The sequence below is a fragment of the Macaca nemestrina genome, chromosome 13 (genome assembly GCF_043159975.1).
Source record: "Macaca nemestrina isolate mMacNem1 chromosome 13, mMacNem.hap1, whole genome shotgun sequence".
In the NCBI taxonomy this organism is placed as follows: Eukaryota; Metazoa; Chordata; class Mammalia; order Primates; family Cercopithecidae; genus Macaca; species Macaca nemestrina.
Genome location: NC_092137.1, coordinates 37,159,279 through 37,177,599, shown reverse-complemented (window position 1 = coordinate 37,177,599; position 18,321 = coordinate 37,159,279). Strand labels below are relative to the sequence as shown.

The 18,321-nt window shown below is 43.0% G+C and overlaps 1 protein-coding gene across 7 annotated transcripts in view; it reads left to right on the top strand.

The window, feature by feature from the left end:
- LOC105464848 (eukaryotic translation initiation factor 2 alpha kinase 2) overlaps nucleotides 1-18,321 on the top strand; it is a 60,898-nt gene that overhangs the window by 21,464 nt on the left and 21,113 nt on the right. For 5 of the 7 annotated variants that reach the window (XM_071076523.1, XM_071076527.1, XM_071076526.1 and 2 more), the window contains exons 10-13: nucleotides 440-502; nucleotides 11,516-11,638; nucleotides 15,859-16,017; nucleotides 17,998-18,193. In XM_071076523.1, the coding sequence (XP_070932624.1) occupies nucleotides 440-502; nucleotides 11,516-11,638; nucleotides 15,859-16,017; nucleotides 17,998-18,193 (541 nt within the window). The remainder of the gene's footprint in view (nucleotides 1-439; nucleotides 503-11,515; nucleotides 11,639-15,858; nucleotides 16,018-17,997; nucleotides 18,194-18,321) is intronic. The other 2 variants (XM_071076528.1, XM_071076529.1) reach the window with 1 other exon arrangement.

The window sequence follows — 18,321 nt, the reverse complement described above, 5'->3', positions numbered from 1 at the left end:
AGGCCAGAGGAGAACTGTAAGCATATAGTTTTATAAAGAAAAAAGTTGGCTGGGTGCTGTGGCTTGCACCTGTAATCCCCAGTACTTTGGGAGGCCAAGGGGGGAGGATGGCTTGGGTCCAGGAGTTCGAGACCAGACTGGGTAACATAGAGAGACCCTGTCTCTACAAAAAATAAAAAGAATTAGTCGGGTATGGTGGCACATGCCTGTAGTCGCAGCGACCTGGGAGGCTGAGGTGGGAGGATCTCCTCAGAGCCCAGAATTTCAAAGTTGTAGTGAGCTATGATCAAACGACTGCACTCCAGGCTGGGAGATGGGGTGAGACCTTGCCTCTGAAGAAAAAAAAAAAAAAAGAAAGGAAAAGGTTAACATTAACACTAAACAAGTTATATTTGATTTCAATTTTATTTGAGTTTTACATTCAACTCTTAATTTTTAGATCTTTGGCACCTACATTTGACCCTCCTGACATGAAAGGACCAAAGTATACTGAGGATGCAAGGTAAGATTGTAAGTGCTGAAGAAAGAAGGGGTAATGCTATAGGTAGATGTTTTTGGGTAGTTGTCTGTGAAATGGCCATGATCCTGTTGGTTAAAGATCTTTGAATAAGGTTAACTAGGCAGGGTCAGAACATGAGTCTTAGGCGTTTCATTAGGAGGGGGCCCAGGAATGGGATGACCCACGTTATGATTTTGTTCCCAAACCAACAATCTATTCAGTTGTTTTGATATTCCCTTAGCTTTTTAGCCCTTTATTTAAGTTTTTCATCAGCGTCTTTTACTAGCCCTGATTGGTTGAGATAAAAGCAACATTCCTCACCCAATGAGAGGCAGAGGTCCCCTTTTTCAGCTATTATTAGATCTAGTCCCCATCTATTTTGGAGGACTACTCCAGCCGAGGAGTCTAGTTTGTCTTGGATTCTTATAATGCTTCAGGCCATATCTTCTAAAGAACCCTGTAATTCTGTGGAAAGAGCTTTAAAGTGTGTTAAGGAAGTGGCCAATCTGCCTGCTCCGAATCCAAGTCTGGAGGTTATATCCAAGGCAGCCATTAAAGGAATGACGTGGATGACCCTCCTCTTCCTAACATATTGGATGAATGGAACAGGCAAAGGTTGGCTGGGAGGAACTTTTCCAATGGAGGGAGAAAGATAAACTAGGGTACAGGTTCCAGTCCAGTTGGTGGGGAGACAAAGATATGTGTTGGTGCCACCCACAAAAAATAAGCCTTTGTCATAAATATAGGTGGAGATACGGAAAGAAAACAAGTGAATTAAAGGTGGGATGTTTTTTCTTTCCTGTGGTTCATTACTCCAAGTGGACAAGGAGGAGGTCAAGGAGACACCCACTATAGTAGCAATATAGGAAGAGTTATTTTTTTACACACTTAATGCAATTAGATGTTGCACCATTAATATTGAGCCATGGATAAAGGTGGGCTCTAGGGACAGCACAAATTAGGCCAGAGGCATTGGTTGAGGGAGGGGCTGTAGAACGAGCGGGTTGCAGAAATGCTCCATTCACTTCAGGTGATACTTGGTAGTCAACTTGGTTAGTGTGATGGTCAGCGGGGTGTTTAACAATGATAATGCAGTTGCATTGGTTAAGTGTTAAGGATCTGACAGGGAAATTTCCCTCATAGGCTAAAAAGCAAAGTGAGGCTTCTTGTCAAAGGGGGGTGTGTTTAATTAGAGGCCCTTCAATGGGAGGGTCTTGTGACTTAAGGTGTTGTAGGGAGTTGTAATAGGTTTGAAATAATTTGTTGGCCTGATTGGCCCTGGAAGTGGGATAATCGCCGACCAGAGGGTCAACTCTTTCAAAAAAGGAATTTATAGATTAGGGTTATGTTTTCTGTTAAAAGGTCACGAAGAGGTGTAGGAAGGGATGTATAAGCTGAGGAAGACAGTGATAAACACATCTAGCATTCTGGAGCAAAGGAAGAGTTAGCTTGCAGCAAGAGGGATTGTGTAAGGTTTACAGAACGTTCTAGTTTGATAGCAGTGAGGAGTGATTCTATTGGTGAGGTTGATGTGATTAGGGAATTTAGATTGAAAGAAACAAGCAAAAGGAGGAAAAAGTTATTTGGGTAGGAGTAAAGTCCTGGAAAGTTCCTTGAAGCCATAAATCCCGTGGAATAGTAAGGAGCTGATCAGGATGTATAATGAGAGTTTTGTAAGGCTACCACTGAAGGTGTTGGGGTCCGTGTGTTTCCTAAACAAAGGAATGAGCACACAAGACAACACAGGACGAGACAAACATGGCGGCCGCCCCAAACGGCACGCTCTGCTTTATTTTATACAATTTCGGTTGTGGAATGTTGCCAAGTCACAAGTCACGTGTTGTTTTTCTGACCTTTTCCTGACTTGCTGGTTTCTCAAGATGTTTACACATTAACCAGTCCCCAGGGCCTGCTGTTTGCAGCTGGCTCCTTTGTCCTCCCTGTTTGCAGGGAAGGAACACCCTGCTTCGTTTGCAAGAGCAGTACTTATTGGGAACATCTCGTTTGTGAGCACGTAGTCCTCTACAGAAGGTCTGTAACAAGGTTAGTTAGGAAGCAATGAAAGTTTGACAGAGAAAGAGACGTAGCTGCTTAGATGAATTTCTGTTCTTTTTCCTCTGGGATTCGTGTAGGGCTGGGACCTTTTACCAGAACCCAGTTTCCTGACTGTAGGAAGGGATTAAAGGAGTTGGCGACAGGTTGTGGCAAGTATTTGTCAGCATATTCCCAAATGAAATGGTGGATGGTATGCAGAAGAAGGGAAATGAGAGGGGTTGTTAGAGGTGGGGCTTGACCCCGAGGTGGAACAAAAGGAGCATGAGTTCAAATACTCATGCTCAAAACTCCCATGTATGAGTTCAGAGGGGCTGAGCATTAAAGGCTTCCGTGGGAGTGCCCGAATTTTCAGAAGGGCCAAAGGTAAAAGTGTAACCCAGTCTTTATGTGTTTGGAGTGCATACCTGGTGAGGGTGCTTTTTAGAATGCCATTCATTTTTTCAACCTTTCCTGAAGATTGAGGTTGATAGGGGATGTGTAGCTTCCAGGTGATTCGTAGGGTTTGTGCAAGTGTTTGAGTAATTTGAGAAATGAATTCAGGACCATTTTCAGATTGAAAAGAAAGAGGCACCCTGAACCAGGGGATGATTTCTGTTATTAATTTGGAGGTGACAGTCGAAGCTCATTTCTTGGTTGTCGGAAAAGCCTCAACCCATCCTGAAAAGGTATCAACCAGAACCAAAAGAAATCGAACCTTTTTTACTGGGGGCATATGGGTAAAATCAATTTGCCAGTCTTGTCTTGGAAGGTTCCCTGTCTTGATGGGTTGGAAAAGAAGGGAGTCTAGTGTTGAAGTGGGGTGAAGCTTTCTGGCAAATAGAGCATTGATGGAAAATGGCTTTCAACTGTTCCTTTATATCTGGGTTTATGTGTATGTGGAAACTTAAGAAATGTTGTAGAGGGGAATGGCTAGTGTGGAAGAGGTTGTGGATATCCCATAACAGAGTTTTTTTGTTTTTTTGTTTGTTTGTTTTTTTGAGACAGAGTCTTGCTCTGTCGCCCAGGCTGGAGTGCAATGGCATGATCTCAGCTCACTGCAACCTCCACCTCTGGAGTTCAAGGGATTCTCCTGCCTCAGCCTCTGGAGTAGCTGGGATTACAGGCGCGCACCACTACGGCTGGCTAGTTTTGTATTTTTAGTAGAGACAGGGTTTCACCATGTTGGTCAGGCTGGTCTCAAACTCCTGACCTCGTGATCCACCCACCTTGGCCTCCCAAAGTGTTGGGATTACAGGCGTGAGCCACTGCGCCTGGCCAAGAGTTGTTTTTTCAGGGTCAGGTAGGACTAATTTGTTTTGTATGAACCAGTATGGGAGTTTGAATTGTGCCCCTGCTGTGATTAGTTGTTGTATTTGGTGTTCGGGATAAAAGGAGGGGATATGTTGTGTGAGGGGAAATAGATATTGGAGAATTGGATGATGGGTTGAGGTGTGTTTTGCCCAGTAGTCAACCTCACAGTTCCCTAAAGAAATGTGGCTTTTATCTGATTGATGTCATTTGTAATGGATAACTGCAACCTTTTCTGGAAGTAGAGCAGCCTTTAATAGAGGATGGATTAGTTTTCCATTAATGATAGGAGTTCCCTTAGCTGTGAGATAGCCCCTCTTGCTCCAAATTTGGGCATTGGAATGGTTGATGTTATAGGCATATTTAGAATCGGTGGTATATATTAACTTGTGTGTTTTTTGCTAGGGTTAATGCTCTTATTAGGGCAACTAATTCTGCTTGTTGGGAGGATGTGCCCAAAGGCAAAGGGGCAGCCTCTACGACTCTTCTAGGTAGAAGAGAGCGGGTATCATCATGATATCTCTCAATGACGGGATATCCTGCTTGGAGGGGAGGGTTTTTTGATGCGCTGCCATCTATAAATCAATCTGGGGCTCCCTTTATGTGAGTGGAAGTAAGGTGGCAAAACATGGTGCGAGAACTTTCAATTAGATCAGAGCATGAGTGTTGGTCAGGGTCCAAAATCAGTGTTGAAGATAAAAGAGTAGCAGGATTGGGGGGTGAGCATCTATGAAGAGAGATGGAGGGCTGAAGGAGGGTTGAATGTAGGGCTTGCATGCGAGAGGATGAGATGGAGGTGAGCACCTTACGGCTGAGCATATCTTGTAGACTGTGAGAAGAAAATACCTGACGAGGTTCGTAGAATGTGAGTTTGTGCCTCAGGGATAATTAAAGAGGCTGTGGCAAAAATTTTTAAGCAAAGGTGCCAGGTTTTGTAAATGGGGTCTAGTTGTTTTGAAGAATATGCCACTGGTTGGAGGGAATCTCCCATGGATTGGGCTAAGAGTCCAAGGGCCTGATTATGAGAACTGTGTAAATATAGATGAAAAGTTCTTAGGAGGTTTGGAAGGCCTAAAGTGGGGGGTCTGTAATAAGGCACATTTTAGGTGACAGAAAGCATGATAAAGGTCTGGGGTGGGAGTGAGTGGTTGGTCAAGATTTCCTCTTGTGTGTTCATAAAGAGGTTTAGTGACAGTGGCAAAATTTGCTATCTATCATCAGAAATATCCCACTAATTTGAGGAAAGAAAGTAAGTCCCTTTTTGTCTTAGGAAATGGGATTTGTTGAATGCCTTGCTTTCATGCTAGTGGAATTTCCTGGGTATTTGGAGTTATAATTAATCCTAGCTATGAAACATTTGGAGAGGTTAATTGGGCCTTCCTTTTGGATACCTGGTACCCACATTCAGCCAACAAATTTAAAAGCCTGGCTGTGTGTTGAATACAATGTTCTAGAGAGGGACTACAAAGAAGTAAATTGTCCATATATTGAAACAAGACGCTGGGTCGTAGAGGTAGTTGGGAATGGTCTAATCGAAGCGCCTGACCAAAATACTGAGGGCTGTCCCTAAACCCCTGGGGGAGGACAGTCCAGGTGAGTTGTTGGGAGTAGCATGTATCAGCGTCAGTCCAAGTGAAAGCAAAAAGGTTTTGAGAGGAGGAATGTAGAATGATAGTAAAAGAAGGCATCTTTGAGGTCTAATGCAGAGAAATAGCTAGTGTTGGGAGGAATTTGCAATATGAGGGTACAGGGGTTTGGGACAACAGGATAAACAGGAACAATAGTGGAGTTGATTTGTTGCAAATCCTGAACCAGTCTATAGGAGCCATCTGGTTTTGTAACTGGGAGAATAGGAGTTTTGTGGGGAGAATGGGTGGGGATTAAAATATTGGCAGCTAGGCCAGGTGCAGTGGCTCACACCTGTAATCCCAGCACTTTAGGAGGCCAAGGCGGGTGGATCACCTGAGGTCAGGAGTTCGAGACCAGTCTGGCCAACATGGTGAAACCCCATCTCTACTGAAAATACAAAAATTAGTTGGGCATGGTAGCACACACCTATAGTCCCAGCTACTCGAGAGGCTGAGGTAGGAGAATTACTTGAACCTGGGAGGCAGAGGTTGCAGTGAGCCAAGATTGCGCCATTAAACTCCAGCCTGGGTGACAAGAGCAAGACTCCATCTCAAAAACATAAAATAAAATAATAAAATAAAATATTGGCAGCCAAAAGTTGGGAGATGATGGACTTGAGTCCCCATAATCCATTAGGGGATATTGTGGGACCACTGTTTGGCATTTAGGATCCTTCAGTGAAATTTGAATTGGACAATGGTGGGTAGCTAACATGGGGGAGTCAGTTTTCCATACTATGGGATTTAGAGGGCTGAGGAATTTGGGATTTAAGTCTGTTTGGATATGGAATGTCTGAGGAAGGGTTCTGTTCTTAAGATAATAATAAATAGAGGTAGCTTTGGTGTAGGGTTGATAAATGAATGATTCCTCCCAGTTTGTGTAGGATGTCCCTTCCTAGTAAAGGAGTGGGGGAATGAGGAATGACCAAGAAAGAGTGAGTAAGGGTGTCTCCCTGAAATGAGCAATATAGAGGCATTGTTTTGTATGGGGTTTCTTGTATGCCCTTCATGCCACCAATAGAAACAGATGAACATTCTAATGGACCTTGATATTCATTTAATACCAATAGACTTACCCCAGTATCCAAAAGAAAGGAAACAATCTTACCAGATACTATCCCAATTACCCTGGGTTTCGTGGACTCACTAGATGTGGGGGCGAAGGATCCCAAGTACCCTCAGTCTTCCGTTGTCAGCACTAGCAGTGAAGAGATTTCCTCCTGTGATGGTTGGGGGGCTTCATTATGAGCAGCATCTGAATGGGGAAGATGTCCCTGTTGAGGGCATTCCATCGTCCAGTGTCCACAAAGACTGCAAGTTGGGCATGGTTTGGTGGGAGGCCAGGGGTTAGGACAAGCCTTTGCCCAGTGTCCAGGGTTGCCTCATTGAAAACAGACTCCTGGAGAGGTGGGGGAGTTTCCCTTTGGGTTATTAGGAGGCTTTTGTGTAATTGACTTTTGGACAGTGGAGGCAAGCATCTGGTATTTTAAATGGAGATGTTTGTCTTCTTGAATTTTTTGTTCCTCATGTCTGTTGTTAAAGACCCAGAAGGTTGCATTTAGGAGCTCCTGCCAAGATGTCTGAGGACCCTCCTCTAATTTTTGTAATTTTTTGTGGATATCTGGGGTGGATTGGGAAATAAATTGGAGGTAGAGAAAAGTTTGACCTTCTCTAGATTCTGGATCCAAATTGGTATATTTTAGCATAGCTTCAATGAGGTGTGATAAGAAAAGGGCAGGGTTTTCCTGGTGCTCTTGTGTAATTTCTCTGAGCTTTTCAGAATTAACTGCCTTATAAGCATTTTTGTCCATGCCTGTGAGGAGACAGGTAATCATGTGGTCTCTTCACCTGATGCCATTGTCTCCCTGTTGGTAAGTCCAGTCTGGGCCTCTATAGGGGACTGCATCATTGGCCACTGGATTTTGTATAGGGGCTTGATTATGGAGTTCATCTGTGTGTGTTTCAGCTGACTGCCGGATGCGCTCTTTTTTGTCAGGGGTGAGGGTGGAGGTTAGAATTATATAAATGTCATGCCAAGTTAAATTAAAGGATTAGGTTATGTGCAGGAATTCCCTGTGATAGATTTTCAGAGAAAGATCCTAGACACTGTTCGATCTGTGACAAATCAGACATGGAGAAAGGGGATATGAACACAAGCAATGCCTTCAACCCTAGCGCCTTCCCAGAGAGGGAGAATGGCAGAGGTGGTTTGACTGGCTGGAGTAGTGTTTGAATGGGTAATGGGTGGAGAACGATAAGGGTTGGGATTTGGCACTAAAGGCTGGGGGCAAGAGGGGCCAAAGAGATGGAGGGTTTGGATAGGCAAGAAATGGATGCAGGGGTTGAGAGTATGGAGGGAGTTCATCTGCAGGGTCAAAGGGGATTTCAGGGGAAGAGGTTTCAGAGGGAGGAGAGACCTAGGGAGGTTTTCATTAAGAAGAAGGATTTCACGAGGGGTGCAAGCTTGACATAAGGAGGTTTGGGATTTAAGGTAGAAGGAAACCTGAATATAGGGAACCTCTTGCCATTTGCCATTCCTGGTTATAAAGTTGTCAAGGTCCCTGAGAATTTGAAAGTCAAAGGTGTCGTTTTCAGGCCATCGGCTGTCATTATCTAATTTGTATTGGAGCGAGGCCATGTTGCAATGAAAAATTAAACACTTTGACTTTAGGTTCCCCCATAAGCCAAGTTTGGTGAGGTTGTGAAGGAGACAGTCCAGTGGGGAGGACATAGGAATGTGGAATTGTTTGGCACCCATGTGGACTGATAAGAGGAGGCCGAGAGTATCTGTTTTTGTTCTAGGCATCCCCAGACAAAAGACAGAGACCTGGAATCCTCTTTATAAAGAGGACAGTTAAGCTGAGAAGAAACTGAGCATCCCCAAGATTTCTTCAACTTAGTCTCACTGGTCCTCCAAGGACCAGGACGGCAGACCTGACTTTCCCAGGTACTGTGAGAAAGCTAGGAAAGGCAAATCTTACCAATTGGCTGGATTAGTGTCTGATGTTGGATGTTCTGGTTGGAATCAGTAAAGGGCCTCCTGGACTGGAGCTACATGAGGAAGAGAGAGAGAGAGAGAAGAGGGAGGAAGAATGGACAAGGGTTAGAGAGCAAAATACCTGTTGCAGGCAGTCAAGGTGGATTCCTGAGACCTGAGGGTTTTGAGAACCCACTGGAGAGTAGCCCCAGCCCAAGCCTCACAGTCCCCTTCAGATTAGTTATCCACCTCATGCAAATTGCTTGAAAAGTGAAGAGAGAGAAAAGACGTGACAGGTGGCCAGAGACCCTCAGGACCCAGGAGTTATCTTGGGACAAACTGACGCTGCCCACTGCTTCCTGGGTTGCAAGAGTTGAAGAAAGAAGAAGGAAACTTGAAAAGTGGCTGAACAGTCAAAGACAGGTTTATTTTAGAGAATAAACCTGAGAGGGGCTTCTGGATGATTTTGGTCAGGAACATTCTCTCTTACAGACTAAGGGTACTTAAGGATTTAGGGAGGGAAAGCTTATCACAGGTTCAGAATGTTTCTGGGTAGAGGAGAGTTTTATTGTGGGGTTGGAATGTCTGGTCAGAGGGGAGGTTATCTCAGGGTTGGCATGTCTCTGGTCGAAGGGGATTTATCTCAGGTTTGGAAGGTTTCTGGTCAGAGGTGTCATTTGTCGTTTATGGTCATGCTGACATTAGCCATTAGGCTGATGTTTTGGGGCTGGATTTAGGCAGTTTTTAATCAAGGGGAACTTAAAATAGCGGTGCTTGTCCAAGATGGCAATGCTCCTGTTCTGTCAAAGATGGAATTGTGAAATAGAATTTGTTTGAAGATACATTTGTTCATTCAACAGAAGTTTCTTGAGGGCCCATTATAAGGCTAAATTATATTTCCACCTGAACAGTTTAATTGACGTTGCACTATCTGGCCCACAGTGGATCATGGCTCTTGGAGAAGTAATATTTAGACAGATCCAAATTGAATGTGGTAATTGTAGATTTTTGTGATGCTTATGTGGACTTCTCTCACATCTGTATAAGTTATTAATATTGAAAACAAGTACTCCTATAAATCAGTGATTGAAAAAAATACTTCTGCAGGAATTAGAATTGATCCACTTGAATCTGTTTTCTACTTTCTAGCTCCATACCAGATTTCACTTGAAAAAAATGTCTGCTCTGCTATAGACAGTATGTTTGGATTTAAAATGAAATGTCTGAAACAATGGAGGTCTGTTTGCATCGGGGGGCATTGAATATAAAAGTTTAGAAAACAATACAGAATCAAATATTTATTAAGCACTCGATATAGAATTGGCACTGTGCTGGGCATCAGGTTTATGGTAGGAACAAATAAAATGGACCCTGTTGTCATGGAGTTTCATGGGGATGACCAACTTTAAATAAATAATTACATGAGTAGGCCAAGCACAGTGGCTCATGCCTGTAATCCCAGCACTTTGGGAGGCTGAGGTGGACGGGTCACTTGAGGTTAGGAGTTTGAGACCAGCCTGGCCAACATGGTGAAACCCCGTCTCTACTAAAAATACAAAAATTAGCAGATGTTGTGGCACACACCTGTAGTCTCAGCTACTTTGGAGGCTGAGGCAGGAGAATTGCTTGAATCCAGAGGGCAGAGATTGCAATAAACGGAGATCGCACCACTGTATTCCAGCCTGGGTGACAGAGCAAGATCCTGTTTCAAAAAAAGAAAAAAAAAAAATCTGCAGGAACAAACTATGGTCAGAGCTGTGAAGGGAAAGCAATGGCATGGAGAGGAATGAAAGCAGGGGTGAGGCGAGGTTTCTCTGGGGTCACAATTGTGGGGAGGCCTAAAGGATGAGTGGGCACAGAGCAGTGGGTGCCAGGTGGAAGGAAGGACATGTGAGAAGGTGAAAGTGGAAAAGGTGATGTCAAAGTTCGAGAACAGTCAGAAGAGCATGTGCTTTGAGTGCAATGAGCAGGGGCACAGTGCCTTGAGATGAGGGTGCTGAGGAGACAGGGTCCTCCTCATCTGGCACCTTATAGCCCGTTTAAGGGCTTTTTGTTTTTGTCAAATGCAAAGGTTGGCTATTGGAGAGTTTCGGCAACAGAGAGACATAGCTAGACTCAGTTTTCATCCCTCTGGTTGCTGTGTGGGTCATAGATTGGAGTAGGGGAAGAGAGGAAGTGGGGATCCAGTTAACAAGCTACTGCCATGGCCTAGTGGAAGCATGGACTGGGGTGAAGATGTTGGAGGCAGAGGAAAGTGGGCAGATACCAGCAATGTGTTTTGGAGGTAGAATTGACAGGTCTTAATTATGGAACACGAAGCTTGAGGGAGAAGAGAAAACCAAGTAGAAACCTAGGCAGGCTTAGAGCATATGCCCATTTCTCTTATAACAGCTTGATGATGTTAGCTGTGGAGCACCATATAGCAATTCCTTTGAACATTTTGTGTTTGTGATAGGATTTTTATCATGGCTTTTTTTTTCCTGTTTTTTTGTTGTTGTTGTTGTTTTGTTTTGTTTTTGTTTTTTTTGAGAAGGAGTTTCGCTCTTGTCGCCTAGGCTAGAGCACAGAAGTGTGATCTTGGCTCACTGCAACCTCTACCTCCCTGGTTTGAGCGATTCTCCTGCCTCAGCCTCCTGAGTAGCTGGGATTACAGGTGCTTGCCACCACACCTGGCTAATTTTTGTATATTTAGTAGAGACGGGGTTTCACCATGTTGGCCAGGCTGGTCTTGAACTCCTGACTTCAGGTGATCCACCCGCCTTGGCCTACCAAAGTGCTGGGATTACAGGCATGAGCCAATGTACCCGGCCTTATCATGGCTTTTGAAAAGCCAGGAGTTCACTGTGACTGCCAGGGGAGATATGCTGTGTTGGACTCGCCCTGGGAGGAGTGAGAGGACTACTCTTTGTGAGTCAAGAGTTTCTGCCAAGTGGATCTTTCTTATTCAGAAGGAGAGAGTCATAGTTGTTATACTGTCCGTTTCACAAGTGACATTAAAGGGAAAGGAGTGGGGAGGCGAGGAAGGGCTGAGCATAAAATGTCAAAATAACCGTGGTTTTTATCTTTAAGGTTTAGCACGGATTTTAAAGAAATACAATTCATTAGCGTGGGTGGATTTGGCCAAGTTTTCAAAGCAAAACACAGAATTGACGGAAAGACTTACGTTATTAAACGTGTTAAATATAATAGCAAGTAAGTAGTAAATGTTTAAATTTTTTGAATGGCAAGATATGCTGAATCTGCACTATTTCTTTTTATGCTTCTCTCTTCTTTATTAGGATATCATTTATTTCTTTCTCATACTCATTAAACATTTCATTCTACCAAGAGGAGTTTGGCTTACTCCAAGATGATATCACTTTACTGTGGTTATTTCAATAAAAATGGTATACCATTGATCATCCTTTCGGTGCTATCTTCAGAACTAAAGCTGTAGAGTCATTTGCTTTAAAGTGGCATGCAAATTCATGAAACGCGCCATATTTTAAAAACCGTGGCACCAAATAGAACCTTCATTACCCACAAAAAAAGGTGATCTTTGAGATGTTCTAGTCTTACCTCCCTATTTTACAGGTGAGGAGACTAAGATCCAGAGATGTAAAGTGATTTTGTCTAAGATAAAAGCTAGATGGTAATTGTTCTCTGGTTGTCTGTTATTGTATAAGGCACTGCTCCAAAATGCAGTGGCTTAAAAACAGCAATTTATTGTTATCTCTGATGGTTTCATGGGTTGATTGTGCTCATCTGGACAATTCTCACTTGGGGTCTCAGAGGCATTTGCAGTCAGTAGTCAACTGAAACCTTGACTACAGCCTATCCTAGGCTGGATATCCAAGCTAGCTAGCAGTTGACACTGGCTGTGGGCTGGAAGTTCAGATGGGACTGTGAACCAGAATACCTCCACATGCCCTCTCTGTGGGGACTGGGCTTCTTACAACTTAGTGGCTGAGTTCCAAGAACTATTGTCCCCAGAACAAGTCATCCAAGAGACCAGGAGTGAATGGCAAGGCTTCTTTTGATCTAGTCAGAAGAGTTTCAGAACATCACTACCATTAAGTTATATTGGTTAAACAAGTCACTGGAGCCAGCTTAGATTCAAGGTGGGGGAGGTGGCAAATAGGCTCTACCCATTAATTTAAGGAGTGGAAGCATGTATGGGAGGATAAATAATTGATCAAGATTATCTTTGGACATGATCTCCTATGTAATCAGATTGGGATTTAGAACTCATCCCCTGGAATGACAATTCAATGTGTTCCCACTGTAACCCACTGCTTCCAACATTTGTTTTCTGTATTATCTGCCCTCTCACTTCCACTGGATAGCAGAACTCCTTCAGGAAGGAAAACAAATAGAAAGGAGGTCTTAAATCACATGGTCACCAATTCACCAATCTTGCTTGTTGCACTCTGGCAATTGTTACTATGTGTAGCTTGGCCAGACCAATCTGATCCCTCAAAGACTAGCAAAGGAGATGGGAAAGGGATCTGGGCTAAGAAAAATGATATGTGCAAAGGAGAAGTAGGTGTGGAGTGCTGGATGTTCTTAGCCTAGTTAAACAAACCTATTTCTTCTCTCATGGACGATGCCTTGCATTTGAAGTAGGATCATTCCTACTATGTTCATTGTTTTATTTAACAAGAATGAAGGACAGCTGTACTGTTATTCTTTCCATTAGATAGCAATTTTTTAAAATGGTAATAATATCCCAGCTACTTGGGAGACTGAGGTGGGAAGATTGCTTGAGGCCAGGAATTCGAGACCAGCCTGAGCCACATAGTGAGACCCAGTGTCAAAAAAGAAAAGAAAAAACAATGAGGGCTGGGCATGGTGGCTCACACCTGTAATCCCAGCACTTTGGGAGGCTAAGGTGGGCAGATTACTTGTGGTCAGGAGTGTAAGACCAGTGTGGCCAACATGGTGAAACCCTGTCTCTACAAAAATACAAAAATTAGCCAGGCGTGGTGCCACACACCTGTAATCCCAGCTGCTTGGGAGGCTAAGGCAGGAGAATTGCTTGAACCCGGGAGGTGGAGCTTGCAGTGAGCTGAGATCACACCACTGCACTCCCGCATGGGCAACAGAGTGAGATTCCATCTCAAAAAAAAAAAAACCAGATAATTATGTTGATGAAGGTCCAGTATCTTGGCCATTTCTAGTAGTTTATACATTGGTACAACTACTAGAAATATATATATATATATATATATATATATATATATATATATATATATATTTATTTTTTTTTTTTTTTTTTTTTTTTTTTTGAGGCAGAGTCTCACTCTGTCGCCCAGGCTAGAGTACAGTGGTGCATTCTCGGCTCACTGCAACCTCTGTCTCCCGGGTTCAAGCAATTCTTTGCCTCAGCCTCCCAAGTAGCTGGGATTACAGGTGCCCAGCACCATGCCTGGCTAATTTTTGTGTTTTTAGTAGAGACAGGGTATCGCCATGTTGGCCAGATGGTCTCGATCTCTTGACCTTGTGATCTGCCTGCCTTGGACTCCCAAAATGCTGGGATTACAGGCGTGAGCCACCACACCTGGCCCAGCCAGTTATTTTTAATGGCTGCAAAATAGCCATTGATCAGGGGACAGAAAAAAATATATTTACTCTTTACTGCCGAATATTTTGTTTGTTCTAATTTTTCATTGTTAATTGAATGACACCATGATTTATATCTTCTTGGATATAAATCCATAATTTGAGTAACATTCTTTTTTTTTTTTTTCTTTTTTTGGAGATAGAGTCTCACTCTGTCACCCAGGCTGTAGTGCAGTGGTGTGTTCATGGCTGGGCGCAGTGGCTCATGCCTGTAATCCCAGCACTTTGAGAGGCCAAGGCTGGCAGATCACTTGAGGTCAGGAGTACAAGACCAACCTGGGCAACATGGCAAAACCCTGTCTCTACAAAAAAAATATAAAAACTAGCCAAGTGTGGTGGTGTGTGCCTGTGGTCGTAGCTACTTGGGAGACTGAGGTGGGAGGATCGCTTGAGCCATAGGGGTGCAGGTTGCAATGAGCCAGGATCACCACTGCACTCCAGCCTGGGTGACAGAGTGAGACCCTGTGTTTAAAAAAAAAAAAAAAAAGAAAGAATCTAAAATAATAACAGATTATTTTAGGATTGTCAAAGTATCAGTATTTTTTTTTTATTTTTGCAAATTTTATGTCATATAGTTTAGAACTTCTTGTGTTAAAAAATAAAATTGTAAAATGTTTGATTATCCTTCCTCATCTTTGAAATCTCCAATTTATTTACTGCATTTAGCATGAAATTGTCTTAGGTCTTGGCAACACATCCCTATAAAGCCTCCCACCATCTCACTTTCTCTGCATAAGTTATCCTCTTTGTGTATATTTGCCACACATTGAAAATCCTGAATTAGGTACTTCACGCTGCCTGTGTTACTTAGCCTTGCTGCCTCAACGTGATTTGCTTGTGAAATCCAAAGATTTTAACACAAGTCTAAGCAAAACATAATGTATGATTTAGCTATGAAAAATTGCATCAGCTGGGTCCAGTGGCTCATGCTTGCAATCCCAGCACTTTGGGAGGCTGCGGCGAGTGGATTGCTGGAGCCCAGGAGTTTGAGACCAGCATGGGCAGCATGGCAAAACCCCATCTCTACAGAAAATAGAAAAAATTAGATGGGTCTGGTGGTGTGCTCCTGTGGTCCCAGCTACTCAGGAGACTGAGGTAGGAGGACTGCTTGAGGATAGGAGGCTGAGGCTGCAATGAGCCAAGGTCGTGCCACTGAACTCCAACGTGGGTGACAGAGCAAGACCCCATCTCAATAAAATTAATTAGTTAATTAATTAAAATGGCATCACTGGCATTTCAAGAGTGCTAAAGAAGATTTTTAAATTCTCTGATGTTTGGCATTAAGTCGCTGCCTTTTATTTATTTATTTTGAGACACAGTCTTGCTCTGTCACCCAGGTTGGAGTGCAGTGGTGTGATCTTGACTCACTGCAACCTCCGCCTCCCGGGTTCAAGCGATTCTTCTGCCTCAGCCTCCCAAGCTGGGATTACAGACGTGCACCACTGTGCCCAGCTAATTTTTTTGTATTTTTAATAGAGATGGGTTTCACCATGTTGGTCAGGCTGATCTTGAACTCCTGACCTCGTGATCCACCCACCTTGGCCTCCCAAAGTGCTGGGATTACAGGCATGAACCACTGTGCCCAGATGCTGCCTTTTAGTTTATCTTGAGAGTGAGAACAGCTATGTTTTTTTTTGCAGTATGTTCACTTTTTCCTTTTGAATGTCCTGGCTTCCATTCTAAAACTGTGTGAGAACCACAGCAATGGTTTAATAAAGGAATGTAGACGGTTGTCTGTTACATGAGGTGTTTTGTGGTTGTTATGTGGGATGTACACTGACACTGCCATGTTCCCTGTTCCTTTTAACTAGGAAGGCGGAGCGTGAAGTAAAAGCATTGGCAAAACTTGATCATGTAAATATTGTTCACTACAATGGCTGTTGGGATGGACTTGATTATGATCCTGAGATCAGTGCTTATGAGCCTGAGAGCCCTGATTTTGATCCTGAGAACCAAAAAAATAGTTTAAGGTAACTAAAAACAAATTCTCATAGCCATAATAGGATGGAAGGAAATTGTTATTTACTATGTGTGGGCCACTGGATAAGGCCATTAATTATCACAATTAATAATCGCAATTCCCTCTGAGAGACACTGTTATCTCTCCGTTCCACAGGTAAGGACAAAGTGAAAATCTCTTTCTTGTTCCTCCTCTTGCTGCACACTTGCTCTCATAACCCTTTGTTACATCCTCACCTGTCTTCAAAATCTCAGGTTCGGCTTTCCTGACTCCATTGTTTAATGGAGAGCCTTGTTCACGTGCCAGCTTCAGTGCAGGCTGTAGTGTAGTCTTGTGAAGAGAGTTTTAACATATAGATGCTGCATCTGGGGGCTCCTTCCTCAGCTACCACACTTTTCTGTCCCTTTCTTAGGCTGTGATTGGTGTGGTGCAGTGAAAGGTTCTCTTTGGAATGTAACTATACCACTTATGCTGGGGGGGGGTGGGCAGTGAAAATATTTTTAAGACCACAAAGTGAGATGGGGGCACCCTCATGTTTCATGTCAGTTAAGCCACTGCCAAACAACTGGAGATCCTAAAGAGCTGGCGTCTGTCTTTGAAAGTCACCCAACCTATTCTGGGAACAGTCCTCTCACTAAAATCCTGAGGCCAATGGGGTCCTGTTCATTCATTTTCTCCTGGCCCACCTCCATCTCCATGTCGTGTAACTGAGAACTTTACCATCAGTTCAGGAGTTATTGACCATCAGCATACAGGACTTTAGTGTTCAGCAAATTCTTGGCTACCTCTTCCTGTTTTCAAGCCAACGTATATACAAAGAATATAAATGAATATTGAGGCTAACTTAATTCAGAAAAAAAAAAAAAACATGGTTAGCAAAAAAAAAAAAGAAAGAAATCAATCCTCCAATTTATATCTCTTAGTAATTTGTTGGCACTTCTCCTAGAGTAGTACCTTTCCTATTGTTTTAGGTTTGCTTTCTCTTTACTCTGTCCTATTAAACTATTATCCCCATGATGGCAAGGATAGTGTCTAACTCATTTTCTCATCTCTAGGTGCTTTTCATGATCAGTAGATGGAGGGTGAATTAAAAGGTTTCAAAATCACTTTATATAATAATGAAATTTAGTTTCCTGCAACTCTATTGTATTCGTGTTCCTATTTCTATCTGTTAGCAAAGGTGATTGCAGATCTTCAGCAATAAAGAATGGGTGGCTCGAATGCAGTGGCGAAATCTTGGTTCACTGCAAGCTCCGCCTCCTGGGTTCACGCATTCTCCTGCCTCAGCCTCCCGAGTAGCTGGGACTACAGGCGCCCGCCACTACACCGGGCTAATTTTTTGTATTTTTTAGTAGAGACGGGGTTTCACCGTGTTAACCAGGATGGTCTCGATCTCCTGACCTCATGATCCACCAGCCTCGGCCTCCCAAAGTGCTGGGATTACAGGCATGAACCACTGTGCCCGGCATCTTCTTTTTTCTTTTTGAGACAGAGTCTTACTCTGTCGCTCATGCCAGAGCTCAATGGCGCGATCTCAGCTCACTGCAACCTCTGCCTTCTGGGTTCAAATGACTCTTGTGCCTCATCCTCCTGAGTAGCTGAGACTACAGGTGCCATGCTACCACACCCAGCTAATTTTTGTATTTTTAGTAGAGATGGGGTTTTGCTCTGCTGCCCAGGCTGATCTCAAACTCCTGAGCTCAAGCAATCCACCAGTCTCGGCCTCCCAAAGTGCTAGGATTATAGGTGTGAGCCACTGTGCCCGGCCCGGCTCATATTTTATAAATTAGCTAAACAAATAAAGCTCTGGACATCTGGGAACTTATGATTGAAATAAGAAATGGCCTATTATATTTTGATTCAAATTTGTTTATTGTATTTAGATTTCTATTTAGAGACATGTTTTGGGGTTCTTAAGATAAGGTATAAGCTTTTAAAAAGTTATGTATTTTTTATAAATTTATATTTATTGTTACTTTTAACATACTAGGAATTTTATACCCAGATCAAAGACTAAGTGCCTTTTCATCCAAATGGAATTCTGTGAAAAAGGGACATTGGAGGACTGGCTTGAAGATAGAAAAGGCAAGAAACTAGACAAAGTTTTGGCTTTGGAACTCTTTGAACAAATAACAAAAGGGTTGGATTATATACATTCAAAAAATATAATTCATAGAGATCTTAAGGTAAGTGGAAAAATGTACTTTATTAATTGATACATATATATATATATAATTTAGTAATTTTAAAATATATCTTCTCAGCAGGGCACAGTGACTCACGCCTGTAATCCCAGCACTTTGGGAGGCTGAGG